At 39.7% G+C, this 16,838-nt stretch overlaps 1 protein-coding gene across 1 annotated transcript in view; it reads right to left on the bottom strand.

The window, feature by feature from the left end:
* The window catches only part of cacna1ha (calcium channel, voltage-dependent, T type, alpha 1H subunit a), a 133,305-nt gene that overhangs the window by 63,016 nt on the left and 53,451 nt on the right, over positions 1 to 16,838 (bottom strand). Inside the window, 3 exon segments of the mRNA XM_048192158.1 lie at positions 9,713 to 9,810; positions 10,160 to 10,293; positions 11,670 to 11,781. Coding sequence (XP_048048115.1) covers positions 9,713 to 9,810; positions 10,160 to 10,293; positions 11,670 to 11,781 — 344 coding nt within the window.

The raw sequence follows: 16,838 nt of genomic DNA, 5'->3' as shown, positions 1-16,838 counted from the left end.
AAGCTGATGTGATGGAGCAGACTTAATCATACTTAAAATCTACAGCTCCAGGGGTGGGGGGTCTCAGTCCACCCCATAGTTTAGTAGTTAGTGTACTGCCCACAGAATTTTAAAATACAAGTGAACTAAAATGCAAGTTATTTCGTTAACTCCCCATTTGTTTTTGTTTTTTGTTTCAAACCTGCACAAGAATTTTGATGCCTATATACACAACTTACTGTATATACATACAATATATTTTTGACCATTCGTCTAGAAGCGCATTTGTGAGGTCAGGCACTGATGTTTTGTGAGAAGGCCTGGCTCACAGTCTCCGCTTAAATTCATCCCAAAGGTGTTCTATCGGGTTGAGGTCAGGACTCTGTGCAGGCCAGTCAAGTTCCTCCACACCAAACTCACTCATCCATGTCTTTATGGACCTTGCTTTGTGCACTGGTGCGCAGTCATGTTGGAACAGGAAGGGACCATCACCAAACTGTTCCCAAAGTTGGGAGCATGAAATTGTCCAAAATGTCTTGGTATGCTGAAGCATTAAGAGTTCCTTTCACTGGAACTAAGGGGCCAAGCCCAACCCCTGAAAAACAACCCCACACCATAATCCCCCCTCCAGAAAACTTTACACTTGGCACAATGCAGTCAGGCAAGTACCGTTCTCCTGGCAACCGCCAAACCCAGACTCATTCATTGGATTGCCAGACAGAGAAGTGTGATTCGTCACTCCAGAGAACACGTCTCCACTGCTCTAGAGTCCAGTGGCGGCGTGCTTTACACCACTGAATCCGACGCTTTGCATTGCACTTGGTGATGTAAGGCTTGGATGCAGCTGCTCAGCCATGGAAACCCATTCCATGAAGCTCTCTACGCACTGTTCTTGAGCTAATCTGAAGGCCACACAAAGTTTGGAGGTCTGTAGCTATTGACTCTGCAGAAAGTTGGCGACTTCTGCGCACTGTGCGCCTCAGCATGCGTTGACCCCGCTCTGTGATTTTACGTGGCCTACCACTTCGTGGCTGAGTTTCTGTTGTTCCCAATTGCTTCCACTTTGTTATTATACCACTAACAGTTGTCCGTGGTATATTTAGTAGTGAGGAAATTTCACGAAATGGACTTAGTGCACAGGTGGCAACCTATCATGGTACCACACTTGAATTCATTGAGCTCCTGAAAGCAACCCATTCTTTCACAAATATTTGTAGAAGCAGTCTGCATGCCTAGGTGCTTGATTTTTTACACCTGTGGCCATGGAAGTGAACACCTGAATTCATTGATTTGGAGGGGTGTCCCAATACTTTTGGCAATATACAGGTGCTGGTCATATAATTAGAATATCATCAAAAAGTTAATTTTTTTTATTGTAAATTATTTTTAAAAATGAAACTTTCATATATTCTAGATTCCCTACATGTAAAGTAAAACATTTCAAAAGTTTTTTTTTTTTTTTAATTTTGATGATTAGAGCGTACAGCTCATGAAAGTCCAAAATCCAGTATCTCAAAATATTAGAATATTTCCTAAGATCAATCAAAAAATGGATTTGCAAAATAGAAAAGTTCAAGTTCTTTAAAGTATGTTCATTTGTGCACTCAATACTTGGTCGGCAGCACATATTACAGCAAATGACTTGCTCCTAGCACAAATTACAGCATCAGTGAAGTGTGGCATGGAAGTGATCAGCCTGTGGCACTGCTGAGGCACTACTGAGCCTTCAGATCATCTGTATATTGTTGGATCGACTGTTTCTCATCTTTCTCTTAAAAATATCCCATAGATTCAGGTCAGGCATGTTGGCTGGCCAATAAAGCATAGTGATATCATGGTCAGCAAACCACTTGGAAGTGGTTTTTGCACTGGCAGGTGCTAAAGTCCTGCTGGAAAAGGAAATCAGCATCTCCATAAAGCTTGTCAGCAGATGGAAGCATAAAGTGCTCCAAAATCTCCTGGAAGATAGCTACATTGACTTTGCACTTGATAAAACACAATGGACCAACACCAGCAGACGTCACGCCCCCCCCAAATCATTACTGACTTCAGAAACTTCACACTAGACTTCAAGCAGCTTGGATTCTGTGCCTCTCCAGTCTTCCTTCAGACTCTGGGACCATGATTTCAACATGATATGCAAAATGTACTTTTATCTGAAAAGAGGACTTTCGACCACTGTTCACTGTCCAGTTCTTTTTCTCCTTAGCCCAAGTAAGATGCTTCTGACGTTGTTTCTGTTTCAGAAGTGGCTTGGTAGTCCTTTTCCTGAAGATGTCAGAGTGTGGTGACTCTTGATGCGCTGACTCCGGCTTCATTTTACTCATTGTGAAGCTCTCCCAAGTGTTTGAATCGGCTTTACTTGACAGTATTCTCAAGCTTGCGGTCATCCCTGTTGCTTGTGCACCTTTGCCTACCCAATTTCTTCCTTCCAGTCAACTTTGCATTCAATATGCTTTGATACATCACTCTGTAAACAGCCACCACATTCAGTAATGACCATCTGTGACTTACTCTCTTTGTGGAGGGTGTCAATGATTGTCTCCTGGACCATTGCCAAGTCAGCAGTCTTCCCCATTAGTGTGGTTTCAAAGAACAAGAGATACCCGGAATTTATACTGTAGGGATGGTCATTTAATGAAACTCAAATGTAAATATTCTAATATTTTGAGATACTGGATTTTGGACTTTCATTAGCTGTACGTTCTAATCAACAAATTTTTTAAAAAAAAAACTTTTGAAATGTTTTACTTTACATGTAGGGAATCTAGAATATATGAAAGTTTCATTTTTAAAAATAATTTACAATAAAAAAATGAATTTTTTCACGATATTCTAATTATATGACCAGCACCTGTAGTGTATATACCTACAAGTCAATATAAATGTTTTGTTCTGAAAGAAATGTATACTTTTATTCAGCAACTTGAATAAAAGTAAACTGGACAAACATGACATTGTTACCATAAAAAAAAATTACTTCAAATAAATGCTGTTCTTTTGAACATTCTATTAAATGTAAATGTATCAGGGTTTCTATAAAAATATTGAACTGCATTGTTTTTATTGTTTTATAATGTTTCCTGGGGTGCCTTTATAATGTTAGAATAATTTTTACATCAAAAATGTCATAATTTAGAAATAAAAGGCATTTTCCTACCCTGATTTTAGTCATCTGATTTGAACGATCTGTTTTATAGAGTTAGTTCACCCAAAAATGAAGTTTCTGTCATTAATTACTCACCCTCATGTCGTCACAAACCCATAAGACCTTCACTCATCTTCGGAACACATATTAAGATATTTTTGATGAAATCTGAGGGTTTCTGAACCACATATAGGTAGCACTTGCACCTTTTGAGGTCCAGAAAGGTATTAAAGACATCGTTAAAATAGTCCACATGACTACAGTGGCGTAAACACAGAAGCACTGCACTGCATTCACTATGTCAACTGCATATGACAACAGTTCAAATTGTTAAATAAATTAGTTTTTTTGTTTTGTTTTTGCACACTCTTTTATCGTCGCTTCATAACATTAAGGTTGAACCACTGCAGTCACATCGACTGTTTTAACGATGTCTTTAATACATTTCTGGACCTCAAAAGGTGTAATGACATTGCTGCCTGTGTGTGGATCAGATGCCCTCAGATTTCATCAAAATATCTTAAAGGTGCCCAAGAACGTTCTTTCACAAGATGTAATATAAGTCTAAGGTGTCTCCTGAATGTGTCTGTGAAGTTTCAGCTCAAAATACCCCATAGATTTTTTTTAATTAATTTTTTTAACTGCCTATTTTGGGGCATCATTAACAATGCACTGATTTACACTCGGCGCCGCCCCCTTAAATCGCGTGCTCCCTGCCACATGAGCTGTCGACTATATTACAGCACATTTACAAAGTTCACACAGCTAATATAACCCTCAAATGGATCTTTACAAGATGTTTGTCATGCATGCTGTATGCATGCTTCGAATTATGTGAGTAAAGTATTTATTTGGATGTTAAAGTTTTATTCTGAGTGAATTTGAGGCTGTTCTCCGTGGCTAACGGCTATTGCTACACTGTTGGAGAGATTTATAAAGAATGAAGTTGTGTTTATGCATTACAGACTGCAAGTGTTTAAAAAATGAAAATAGCGACGGCTCTTGTCTCCGTGAATACAGTAAGAAACGATGGTAACTTTAACCTTATTTAACAGTACATTAGCAACATGCTAACGAAACTTTTAGAAAGACAATTTACAAATATCACTAAAAATATCATGCTATCATGGATTATGTCAGTTATTATTGCTCCATCTGCCATTTTTCGCTGTTGTTCTTGCTTACCTAGTCTGATGATTCAGCTGTGTGCAGCTCCAGACGTTAACTGGCTGCCCTTGTCTAATGCCTTTTATAATGTTGGGAACATCATGGGCTGGCATTATGCAAATATTGGGGCGTACACCCCGACTGTTACGTAACAGTCGGTGTTATGTTGAGATTCGCCTGTTCTTCAGAGGTCGTTTAAACAAATGAGATTTATATAAGAAGGAGGAAACAATGGGGTTTGAGACTCACTGTATGGGCCCTATTTTAACGATCTAAACGCAAAGTGTAAAGCGCACGGCGCAGGTGCACTGAGGGCTTGTCCAAATCCACTTTTGCTATTTTAACGACGGAAAAACGGTCCGTGCGCGGGGCGCATTTTTAAAATGGGTTGTCCCTATTCTCTTAATGAGTAATGGGCGTAACATTCAATAAACCAATCAGAGTGTCATCTCCCATTCCCTTTAAGAGCAAGATGCGCTCGCGCCATGGCGGATTGCTATTTACATGGCGTACACGCGATGAGTCAGTTAATAAATATGTGTGTGTATTGGCACGACTGTTCAATTAATTAGCCAATTTCGTTCATCATTATAAGTAGTAATAGGCTGAATTGAAAATAGGTAGCCTAATTCTAATACACGCAATGACTATTCATCATTACATTTTTATATTTATGTAGCCTACACAATAATATTCTTTTACACTGTAATCCTTTTGTTTTTAATATTTGGCATGTTTGTGTGATGCGCATCCCTGTGTGTAATAAACAAAGTCAATGCGCACTGTGGACGCGCCCAGAGGCGCAGTTTCTACCAACGCTCTCTAACAAAAAAATATTGCGGCATTGACTTTAGACTTTAGACCAGGTTTGACTTGGTCTATGGCGCAGTCTATTTTCAGCTCCTTAAAATAGCAATGCGCCGGCAATGCGCCTGAACACACCTCTTTTTTTCGACCAGCACGCCCATGGGCGCACTAACTGGCGCAAATGCGTTTACTAATTTAAGGACGTGGCGCTGAACGGGAAAACGCGAACGCCGCCGGACGCAAACTAGCAAACACACTTGCGCTGCGCCTTGCGTCGCATTGCGCCGGGTGTATTATAGGGCCCTATGTCTTTTCATTGTACTGAACTCTTGTTATTTAACTATGCCAAGGTAAATTCAATTTTTGAATCAAGGGCACCTTTAACTTGTGTTCAGAAGATGAATGAAGGTCTTTTAGGGGTTTGGAACGACATGAGGGTGAGTACTTAATGACAGAATTTTCATTTTTGGGTGAAGTAACACTTTAAGGGGGTGTGTCTGCTGTGAGACTTCGATGTAAAAGCCCACTGCTGTGATTGGCTGACATCTTTGCATATGAAATAGCTAAGTATTACATGTGGAACTCTCTCTAAACCTTTAAGCACATTTTTACTATTACAGCTCTCAAGGTTAACTAATTGTGAAAAGTGTTGATACAGTAGCATTACATTTATATCTATAGCATTATATTTAGATTGGGGCATGAAAGTTTGCAGTGATGAGCATATAGCCGATCATATGTTGTTGAGTGCATGAATGCAGCGATCATCTTATCGTTCTCAATTTCTGCAAACTAATGAATGCTTTCATCATAACTAACAGTGCAAACATGGTGTAAATAAGAGATTCATTGATTTTAACAGGAGTTTTGGCACAAGACCAGAGCTCAGTCACTGATACACTTGTGCTGTTTGATTGACAGCTCCAGCGATTGAAAAGGAGGCGTTCTTTGATCGCTTGCTTTAAATAATTTGATTACAGTTTAAATAACAGATTATTTTCATCCTACTAAGAGAAACAATGTGAAGTTGACCGTTTAGTCACTGGTTTGATTTACTGACACAAAGAACATCTGACTGTACATGAATCATTAATATCAGAAATCACTGGTCACAGATCAGGCATTAGAATTAACACAGTTGCTCACATGTGTCGAATTACTGTCAAGTCCATATTGTAAAAGTCTGTTGGCAAATTGATCAAATAATTCACAGTGAAATGTACTAAATAAAAATAAATAATGCTCAACTTAGACATTCACATTTTGCCATCCCCGAAACCATCTTTATCGCCTGCTAGCTCTAGTAACCCAGCATTAGCGTCTCTCTGTTACCTACTACATGGCATGCGTGATTCGGTGGGCAGGGCTAAAAAGGCAGTGATGTAGAAGCAGGTGTTGATCTTCCTTTGTGGAGGCAGTGTTTAGCCACACTATTTGAGTGTATGTCTATAAATTTGAGTTCTGAATCTTACAGGATGTTTATATAGTGAAATTATCTCTTATATGTCAAAAGACGAAAGGAATTTAGATTTTTCAGTTCATGACCCCTTTAAGCAGAATGACTGTTATCAACATTGATAATAAGTAAGGGATAATCCACGGCTAGCTGTGCATTAAATGTTTTTAATGCACGACATGGAGACAAAGAAACACCTGACGTGAAGAGGACTGCATTCAGATCATTTAATGCACAGCTAGTAGTGGATTATTCCGCTTATACCATGGTTATTTGCCAGAATTGACAAGTTAAAGCTGTCATTGATGATTGCAGCACTAACATCAGCTACGACTCATTAGATAAGTGTCTCTCTACAAGCAATTAAGCTGTGAGTTGAATTACTTCAGAAACAACTAACATTTTCTTTATTTATTATTTATTATTATTGTTACATGTACACTCTGTTTTGAACTCATTCTGGACTTGTTGTTGTTGTTCCATTTCCCACCACTAGTCACTCACCATGGTTACTGATCACCTTAATCACATTCAGCTGTTCCTGTACTCTCCTGTGGATTGTCTAGTAAAAGACTTGTTTTGACTATATCTCCTCGTCGTGTGCTTTATACACCAGCAACTGTAACAGAATACCGGACCAAAACAGTTAGACAGATTGCGGCGTGTGTTTTGTTTGTTGTTTTAAGTGTCAGTGTTTTTTCATGTTTCACTTCTCGTACCCGTCACTATGTACACACCCGCATTTCTGTTAATCTGCCTAGAGCAGAGGGACCGCTCCCTCGAGGAACATTTGAACGACTTTTTGTTTCTAGTACCATCGACACATTTCCTGGACAGCAGCCTTTGCAACTTTCTGTTTGCCGGCCTGAACACCACCACCAAGGTACAGCTGTCCGGGGAAGGGCCTCGAGGGAGCTTCTCTGAATACGTGGAGTGGGTACTGGCGTCATGTGGATCATCAATGACCATGGATTTCTGCGACAACGACGCCAGTCCCACTCCCACTCCAGTGCCCAGCCAGGAACCATCAGACGGCGTGGAAGGACAGCGTGACCCCACCGAAGACAGAGAGCCCACCTCCACCGCGATGCAGGAGCCAGCGGAATAACTGAGTGTAACATCGCCGTGGAGACGGAGCCCAGCATGTCTGACCAGGTGTGTGAGTATGCTGTTACCATCGCCGAGGGAGACAGTGTGGAAGATGAGGGGTTGGAAGGGAGCCCCACCCACACTCCTGCCACTGAGAGTGAGTTCCAGGCAAGCACTATGGACTGTTATGAATTTGGAGAGGATTCCCTACCTCAGTTAATTCCTCCTGGAACTGTCATTTCCATTTTGGATGAAATGGTCCCGCCCAGCCTCCCTCTCCGACCTCCTCTCCAAAACCCTGATAATGACTTTGTTTGTTCTAGTCCCTCTGCTTTTCTGCCTGTTCTCCAGCTCACAACCTTGCCTGCTACCCAGCCTTTGCTGTCTCACATCATGCCCTCAGCTCTACACCAGCCTCCTCTCAGTGGCGTGGCTACACCTGGGGCCTGCTGTGAGCCAGCCTCAGGCGATGAGGATCCTGCGGCTCCACCTCCGGCCTCAGGTCACGTCGTTATACCTCGACTCATCGTCCTGACTCCTCCGCCTCTGCTCCTGCCACCCTCGTCTACAGCAGTGACCATCGAGCGTTCGGCTCCACTGGACTCCCTCAGTCCTGTGACTCCGCCTCGGTCAGACATCGCCATCACTTCGCCATGGACCTACGGGTCCTTCCGACCCTCCACCCCTACGGCTCCGTTGGGCTCCGCCTTCCCTCAGACTCCGCCTCGGCCCTCAGTCGTTCCAGCTCCACCTCAGCCCTCCAGTACCCTGCTGCTGCCTCGGGGGGCCGTCGCTACAACTTCGTCGCGGACTCAGAGGTCATTGGCATCACTCCGCTCCTTCGGCTCTCTGTCTTCGCCCAAGGATCCCTCTACATCGGCTGCGCTGCTTCCACGCCTCCCCAAGGTTATTTGGAGCTATTCACCACCTCGGCTCCTCCCTCCAGCAACGCCGCCGTGGGTCGCCATCCTGGCTGTGGCCTGGAGCAACTTCTGGACTCCTCTGTTCAAGGCACCTCCCTGGTCTTCACCATCATCTGCACCTCCCTGGACTTCATCACCTGCACCTCCCTGGACTCCGGCACTTCGCCTCCTCCCGGATAACCGTCCGCCTCCCGAACCGCCTCCTACACCATCTGCACAATCTCTTCTTCATCTTCCCCTCTCCACGGTGCGAGAACCGCACCTTTCCGGGAGGGGGCGATATGTTACATGTACACTCTGTTTTGAACTCATTCTGGACTTGTTGTTGTTGTTCCATTTCCCGCCACTAGTCACTCACCATGGTTACTGATCACCTTAATCACGTTCAGCTGTGTCCAATCATCCCCTCATGTCTCTGTGTATATAAACCCTGTGTTTCCTGTGTAGTATTGTCCGGTATCGTTCGTGTATATGTTGGTGTATGTTCCTGCCTGTTCCTGTACTCTCCTATGGAATATCTAGTAAAAGACTTGTTTTGACTATATCTCCTCGTCGTGTGCTTTATACACCAGCAACTGTAACAATTATTGTATTTCTGATCAAATAAATGCAGCCTTGGTGAACATAAATCTTCTTTCAGAAACATTAAAAAAATCTTGCCAACCCCAAAGTTTTGAATAGTACTGTATATAGTACGCCTGCCTTTGTAGAAGTCTATTAACAGTAACCAGAGGCAAAAAGGGCACCACTGTCATAGTTCAGACAGCAATTTTTGCCTTTCATCACAGATGAAATGACACATAACAATGTCTTTGAGTGGTGGGTAGCATCAGCAGCCAAAGATCACCCTGCTGGAAAAACCAGGTCATAGCAGCCTCAGGTGGTTTGAGCTGTTTTTTGTTGTTGTTGTTGTTGTTGTTGTTGTTGTTTGTTTGGGGGAAGGGGGGGGGGGTGCGATATGAATTGAAATATGGCATGTTTAAAGCCAAATGTCATCTAATCACCATGGATCCCCAGCAGCTCAGCCAAGGTGACCTAGTCAACTTAACCTAGTTGATCAATACCATCTTAGACCATCTTGAACCAATCAATGATCATAAGTAAATAATTTAATCAGGATTTTCCAGCATGAAAGATACTTACTAGGCACTCTGTTGATGGCTCGCAGGGGCCTGAGCACTCGCACAGTCCGGATGGCTGACAGGCTGGCGTTATGACCATCCAGTGAATACTCCATCATCCTGGAGGAAGCAGAGCAGAGGAAATGTACTGCAAGCATCAGACACTAAAGGTCAATCTCTATAACCTTTCTTTCTGTCAATCTTAAGTGAGGATAATGAAAGAAAAGTGGTTTTAAAACAGAAGTCTTTATACGTTCATCACTCGTGTCAAATTAAAGGTCATTTTAAACAACAAGGGGAATGTTTTTTAAATGGTTAATGAATCGGAGCGCTGGGAAATCTCACAGTAATTCTATTTCCCAACTGACGGCCTGTAAATTGAGCAGCAGGTCCCTATGGACCAGCTTTACCGTGGTGATAATGGCTGAATGCATGAGTGACAAGTGAGAAAAGAGACAGGATTCCTCACCCTGCCATGACAATGAAGAAGTCCAGGCGGTTCCATGTGTCACCAAGGTAACACTTTGATCCAAATATCCCCAGGGCTATCATTTTAATGACCATCTCCACAGCAAAGAAGGCGAAGATACAGTCATCAAATGCCTGTGGACAAAAAACCACAATCATTTCTATCATATAGAAGGCCAGACATTTTACGTACTGTAGGAGGCAGAACATGAGATGGGGAAAAAACAATTATATTTCAATATAAATTTTCCTCCCATCTATTTTTTTCCCATCACCATGTCCCTTTAGAGGCTCTGTACAGGCAAAGAACTACAAAAGTGCCTATATAAATTTGGGCACCATTTGAGCGTTTTACAAGTAGAGAGTGAGAAGATCAGCTATGATTCATGTTGTGTAGTATTTTCAGCTTTGGCCTCAGCCGACCCGATCTCCTAAATCCTGCTGATGCTGATGTCAGGCTCTTCTGGACATAAAAATTTCCCACAGTACCATATACGTACACAACCCAGCTCACTGGTGGGAGCGTGGGCAGGATTTCAGAGAATTACAAAACTAAAGAAGCAAAATGCTTCAGTCTCTGATATCTGGCAAAGGTTCCAGTGACCCCTAAACCTGTGCGTGCCACAAAACATGGGCTAAATGCCAACTCCATAGTGGGACAGTCCTAAAAACAGACATTGGACACAAAAATAATAAAACAAACAAATAAAATAAAGGGTAACGAATCATTTTAAGACTAATGGAAACAAAAAGAACAAATTAATTTTGATGTATAGTGGCCCCCAAAATTATTTTGGACATATAATCCACACCAGTGTTATTTTAGTATCATACTAAAGTATCATTAGTATCATATTATAGTTTTTATTAATATAATATAATATAATATAATATAATAAATTTTTTTCTTAATATTTTTGTTATAATTTTGTTGTGCATTTTTATTTTAATGTTTTTTTAAATGTCTATATCATTTTTGATCATTTTATTTCAGTTTTAGTTATTTTACTACATATCGTTAAACTAGATGTTTATGTTAATGTTTCCTTGCCAACTACCTGAAATAAAATAAGTTTTATATTTTAATCAAAGACAAAAATTTATTTTTTATTGCTTTAGTATTAGTTTATTAACTATACCCTGATGCACACACACACACACACACACACACACACACAAATGCCATGAATGTTCAAATGATGAAAAATATGGATAAATTGATTAAAGACAAAACATTAAACATGGACCATGTTAGTGGAACATGTAATGAACCATGGCAGTTATGAAACTAGTTTGATTTGAAATAATGGTTCAGAAATGTGAAGCTAGTTCTGAGAAAAGCTCTAGCGACATTTGATTGCAGAGGCCATTTGGTTTGATGCTATTTTATGCAATTTAATATCAACAGTTTAAAGCATCCTAAATCTTTTACGGAATGATGTCTGAAGGAACATTATCCTATTATGAGCTATCAGAGTCCATCTCTCATAGCATAATGGAGCAAGACTCACCTGTAAGATGATACACCACTCAGACTGGCACTTGAGGTCCTCACATGGCTGGAACATGCCCAGAGTCACGCAGTTCAGTAGAATCACCAGCATGCTCACATGCTCAAACCATGTGCACAAGAGTCAAGGGAATACATCACAGAGGTTTCTGGATTGTGTTCAGATAATTGCAAAGAACTATTTCTCTATGGAACATAAAGATACATAGATAGTAAACACCAATATTGATTTTGTTCATCCCATACTTAAAGGAAATTAGTTTAACAAACCGGAGCAAACAACACCATGAATTTGCAAAATGTTCCTTCCTTCTAAATGCATTTTAATTAAACTTCTAAAGCATGATTAAAAAGTGCAAAGACTATTATTTACAGATGAAATAAATTAAGTTTAACATTTTTTTCTTTTTTAATTTTAGTTATTTGGTTTCCTCAAGGCCAAAACACAAACACAGGGGTAAAATTAAATTAAAATAAATTAAAATTGGTCTGGATATGTCTTAGAAGTTTAACAAACTATTGGCACTAATGAAATGAAATGGTAAAAGCCAAGACATGTTAAAAAAAAAATCTGCATGTATATTTAGAAATCAATGTTACACATGACCGTTCAAAGTTTTGGGGTGGGTTAGATTTTTGAAAGAAGATTCAAATGCTCATCAAGGCCATGTTTATTTGTTCAAAAATACATTAAAATTGTAAAATAAACAACAGTATTATTGTGAAAAAACATTTGTATTGTAAAATATTTTTACAATTTAAAATAACTGTGTTCTATTTTAATATTTTAAAATGTAATTTCCAGTCTTCAGTGTCACATGATCCTTCAGAAATCAATTTAAAATGGTGATTATAAATGTATTTTGATCAATTTAATGCATCCTTGCTGAATTAAAGTATTAATTTATTTTAAAAAAATTGACTAACCCCAAACTTTTGAACAGTTGTGTATAAAGGGTCGACATGCAAAAGAGTTACAGTAAAACATTTCCATTGTTTTATCACCAATGGAGAACTAATGTGAAATACATCAATAAACTATACAGCCATAGCAGCCATATCAAGGATCCAAGCAGGCATAAAATGTTCTTCTCACTGCTTATCTGCTGAAATATTTAGTTAGTGCAATAGAAATAGGGTTATGTCTATTTCAGCTGCACGACTATTGGTTCCACTGCTGTCTGAGATGTCAGATGTCATAAGAACCGTCAGCGACAAGGCCGAAACAAGCTGCTGCTGCTGCTGTCACCAAGCATGACCTATCAACACCTCCATTGGCGCTGTCCGCTACACTGAAGATCATGACCAACATGTCCATCATGACCAGTGGCCGTCACACATCTACGCACACCACAAATCAGCACCAATACCACACACAGGCCCCTGTGGATCCTGATGTTCTCGAGACCATTTCTGATCATCTGGCTCTATTCATACACAATCTTTAAAACATCCGAGCTTAAACCCTCCAAGGACACAATCAGCTTTCTTAGGGTTGAAATGACAAGGGCTCTGCAACTCATGTTTTATGCAGGTCATCATCTAAATGGGGCAAATGATGGGCACTTGCTATGCAATACACAAATGAGAAATTTGAATAGTGCTCATTTCCATAAGCCATCACAGAGCTTTGGATTGTGGGTATCATAACGTTGTGTTCCCTTACAATGACTGAAATCAGGTGCTGATGATGAACCCTGAGGATTTTCAAGTCACCGTGCCTCTGTTGGAGCTTCACAAACAACGGAAAAGGTGTAAAGAAAAAAGAACAGAAAGAAAAAAAATCATAAGGATTTCTATTCAACTGGCACACAATGAAAATTAGAATTGGACATGATTTCCCAAGATGGACAGTGGCCGCCTGGGGGGCTGTGGTAAATCAGGATATGGAGTACTTTGATTAGTGTTTCTTAGATGCTGGACCAGAGATCACGTCTCAGTCATGCTTCCAAGCTGATCCAGGTCCCAAATCCCACTTCATAACTTGCTCAAAGATGGTTACGCTCTCCAGGGAAAAGCGGGAAATGGAGTGGACTTTAATAAGCCATGCCAGAGGTTAAGAGACCCGAAGGGCACACAGAGCGGTTAGGGTCATGGTAAAAGAAATGCTGTAATTCACACTCACAGTCTACTGTCTGAGTGCCTTAAATTGATAATCAGTCACTTCATAAATAATGGTCTATTCTGTTGAAATGAACTGGCCAAGTTTATCAGCTCTACGGTCTATCCATCCCCTTAAAAGGTAAATGGAAATGCATTACTGCTAAAATAAGATTTTTCCAACCACCAGATCAAGCCAAATCAAGGGAGGAGACAAAATGTCATGGAAACCCAACCATTGTGAAGATGGATTTCTTCTTTCTACTCTTTGATTATTTCACCATTCTTCCTCCTTTTCTATTATTCTTCCCCCTTTATTACTATTCTTGTAATTATTCACTGAACAAGATGCTACAATAAATACATTGCTTCATAATACTTTGCACTAGTGTTAATTTCGTTAACGAAATCTATGATGAAAAATGTTCGTCAACAAAGTTTTTTCCCCTGACTAAGACGAGACAATGACGAGACGATAATAAGGCCATTAAACGATAACTGTGACTATATCAACATGCAATAATGTTGACGAAAAAAGACGAGACTAAAATGTACTTAAAAGAACGAAAACTTTACCAAAAACTTTTTATTTTTGTTGAAAAAAGGAGCCAAAATATTTCAGACTGCTGTACAAGACTCTATTAGGCGAGCGTTCATGCTTGCGGTTGCCAGATATCAAGAGCTCAAATCCCCCAATCAGAGCTTTCTGTTAAACGGTTACGTGCTCTGCTTATTGCTTTATGCAATCTGGCAACCATTCGCACGCTGCGGAGGTGCCATGATCTGAAAACACCGCCGGTACTGTACAAGTTCAGCGATCTCCATTTGAGGTATTCTGCTTAAATGAACGTGTCGTTCAGCCAGTCTGTGTTCTGTCAAGGATCTCGACTGTATTGTTTGCGATTGTAGTTGCTGATTGTACTTACGCAACCTCTGTGTTGCAATATGTAGTCTTTTTTGCCATTGTTTTAAAGGTGCCCTCGAATGAAAAATTAAATTTACCTTGGCATAGTCAAATAACAAGAGTTCAGTACATGGAAATGACATACAGTGAGTCTCAAACTCCATTGTTTCCTCCTTCTTATATAAATCTCATTTGTTTAAAAGACCTCAGAAGAACAGGCGAATCTCAACATAACACCGACTGTTACGTAACAGTCGGGGTGTATGCCCCCAATATTTGCATATGCCATCCCATGTTCCCAACATTATGAAAGGCATTAGACAAGGGCAGCCAGTAACGTCTGGATCTGCACAGGTGAATCAACAGACTAGGTAAGCAAGCAAGAACAACAGCGAAAAATGGCAGATGGAGCAATAATAACTGACATGATCCATGATATCATGATATTTTTAGTGATATTTGTAAATTGTCTTTCTAAATGTTTCGTTAGCATGTTGCTAATGTACTGTTAAATGAGGTTAAAGTTACCATCGTTTCTTACTGTATTCACGGAGACAAGAGCCGTCACTATTTTCATTATTAAACACTTGCAGTCTGTATAATTCATAAACACAACTTCATTCTTTATAAATCTCTCCAACAGTGTAGCATTAGCCATTAGCCATGGAGCACAGCCTCAAACTCATTCAGAATCAATGTAAACAATATAACAGTATAAAATACTCACATAATCTGACGCATGCATGCTGCATGCATGACAAACACTTTGTAAAGATCCATTTGAGGGTTATATTAGCTGTGTAAACTTTGTTTATGCACTGTTCAAGGCAAGCACGAGCTCCGTGGGCGTGGAGCATGAGAATTAAAGGGCCAGTAGCCCTGAATCGGCTCATTTATAATGATGCCCCAAAATAGGCAGTTAAAAAAATTAATAAAAAAAAATCTATGGGGTATTTTGAGCTGAAACTTCACAGACACATTCAGGGGACACCTTAGACTTATACTACATCTTTTTTTTTAAAGTTCTAGGGCACCTTTAATAGAGAAACATTAATGCAACTTGGAATTACTATAAGGAATTTCTTTGTTATAATATTTTAAAGAGTAGGTTTTTGTTTTACCAGTTATCATAATGTAGACAAGGCAAGTGTATATCTAAAGTCTTTGGTATTTATTTAGTTTAGGCTAAAATTGATAGGCTTTAATAAATCTGTACACTAGAGATAAAATAAACCATGCATATGAATCGATATTCTGTTGATTTCAGCTTACTGGTGAAAAGGCAACTTCTGATGAAATGTAAAAAATAAATTTCCCAAATGACAACAATAATTCTAATTAAAATTGAGCAAAATAATAAATATTTTAATAATTTTAACCATTATACAGTATGACAAAAATCTGATGAAAATCTTTAAGCTTTTTTTCAGGTTTTTTGACAAATACAAAGTTCAAAAGAACAGCATTTATTTGACTTTATAACAAAGTCTTGTCATTTTTTACTGACCCCAAACTTTTGAACACTATTGTACATCAGGAACATGACTTGCTACTTGATAGTCTGTCGGTATCAGGGGAGGGACATTCTTATTCTAGAGAGCATCTGATTGGTCAAAAACCTGTGTAATGCAGGATGAGTTTTCAATATTTCTTGTCCATTTTCCCTGTAGTAAAATATTAAGTGTGTATGTGATGAAAGTCATTTTTAGCAATTGATTTAAATGTTATTCTGAATGATATCACTCTTCTCTAGGATTTGTCTCTTGCCACATACAGCAATATGATTTCATTGTCTGTATTCTGAGTGAGTTTAAAATCATAGTTTGGTTGATAATTGTTCATCTTGTTCATGACATGATACATTGCCATATACAAACACTTCCCCTGCGCAATGTGAATTTTAGCAGCAAGAACTGATTCCTTGTCAAAACAGATCTTATTTTTACAATCAACAGATCTCGTATGTGACGAGATTTTCCAAAGTTATGGGTATTAGGGAATCAGCAGGATGAACGCCTACTAGCGTCCAACAATACAGCGACCTGGTGACCTGCAGTGTGAACGGTGCATTACATTCATTTCATTCGTTCTCTACACAGCAACAACACAGAAAACTTGGCTCATCTGAGTGTTTTTTCACCAGAAGCCTCCAGTTATTGTCTTCAG

The sequence above is a fragment of the Megalobrama amblycephala genome, linkage group LG1, assembly GCF_018812025.1.
Source record: "Megalobrama amblycephala isolate DHTTF-2021 linkage group LG1, ASM1881202v1, whole genome shotgun sequence".
NCBI lineage: Eukaryota > Metazoa > Chordata > Actinopteri > Cypriniformes > Xenocyprididae > Megalobrama > Megalobrama amblycephala.
Note: the sequence above shows the minus strand (reverse complement) of the source record. Positions and strands in the feature narration are given on the sequence as shown.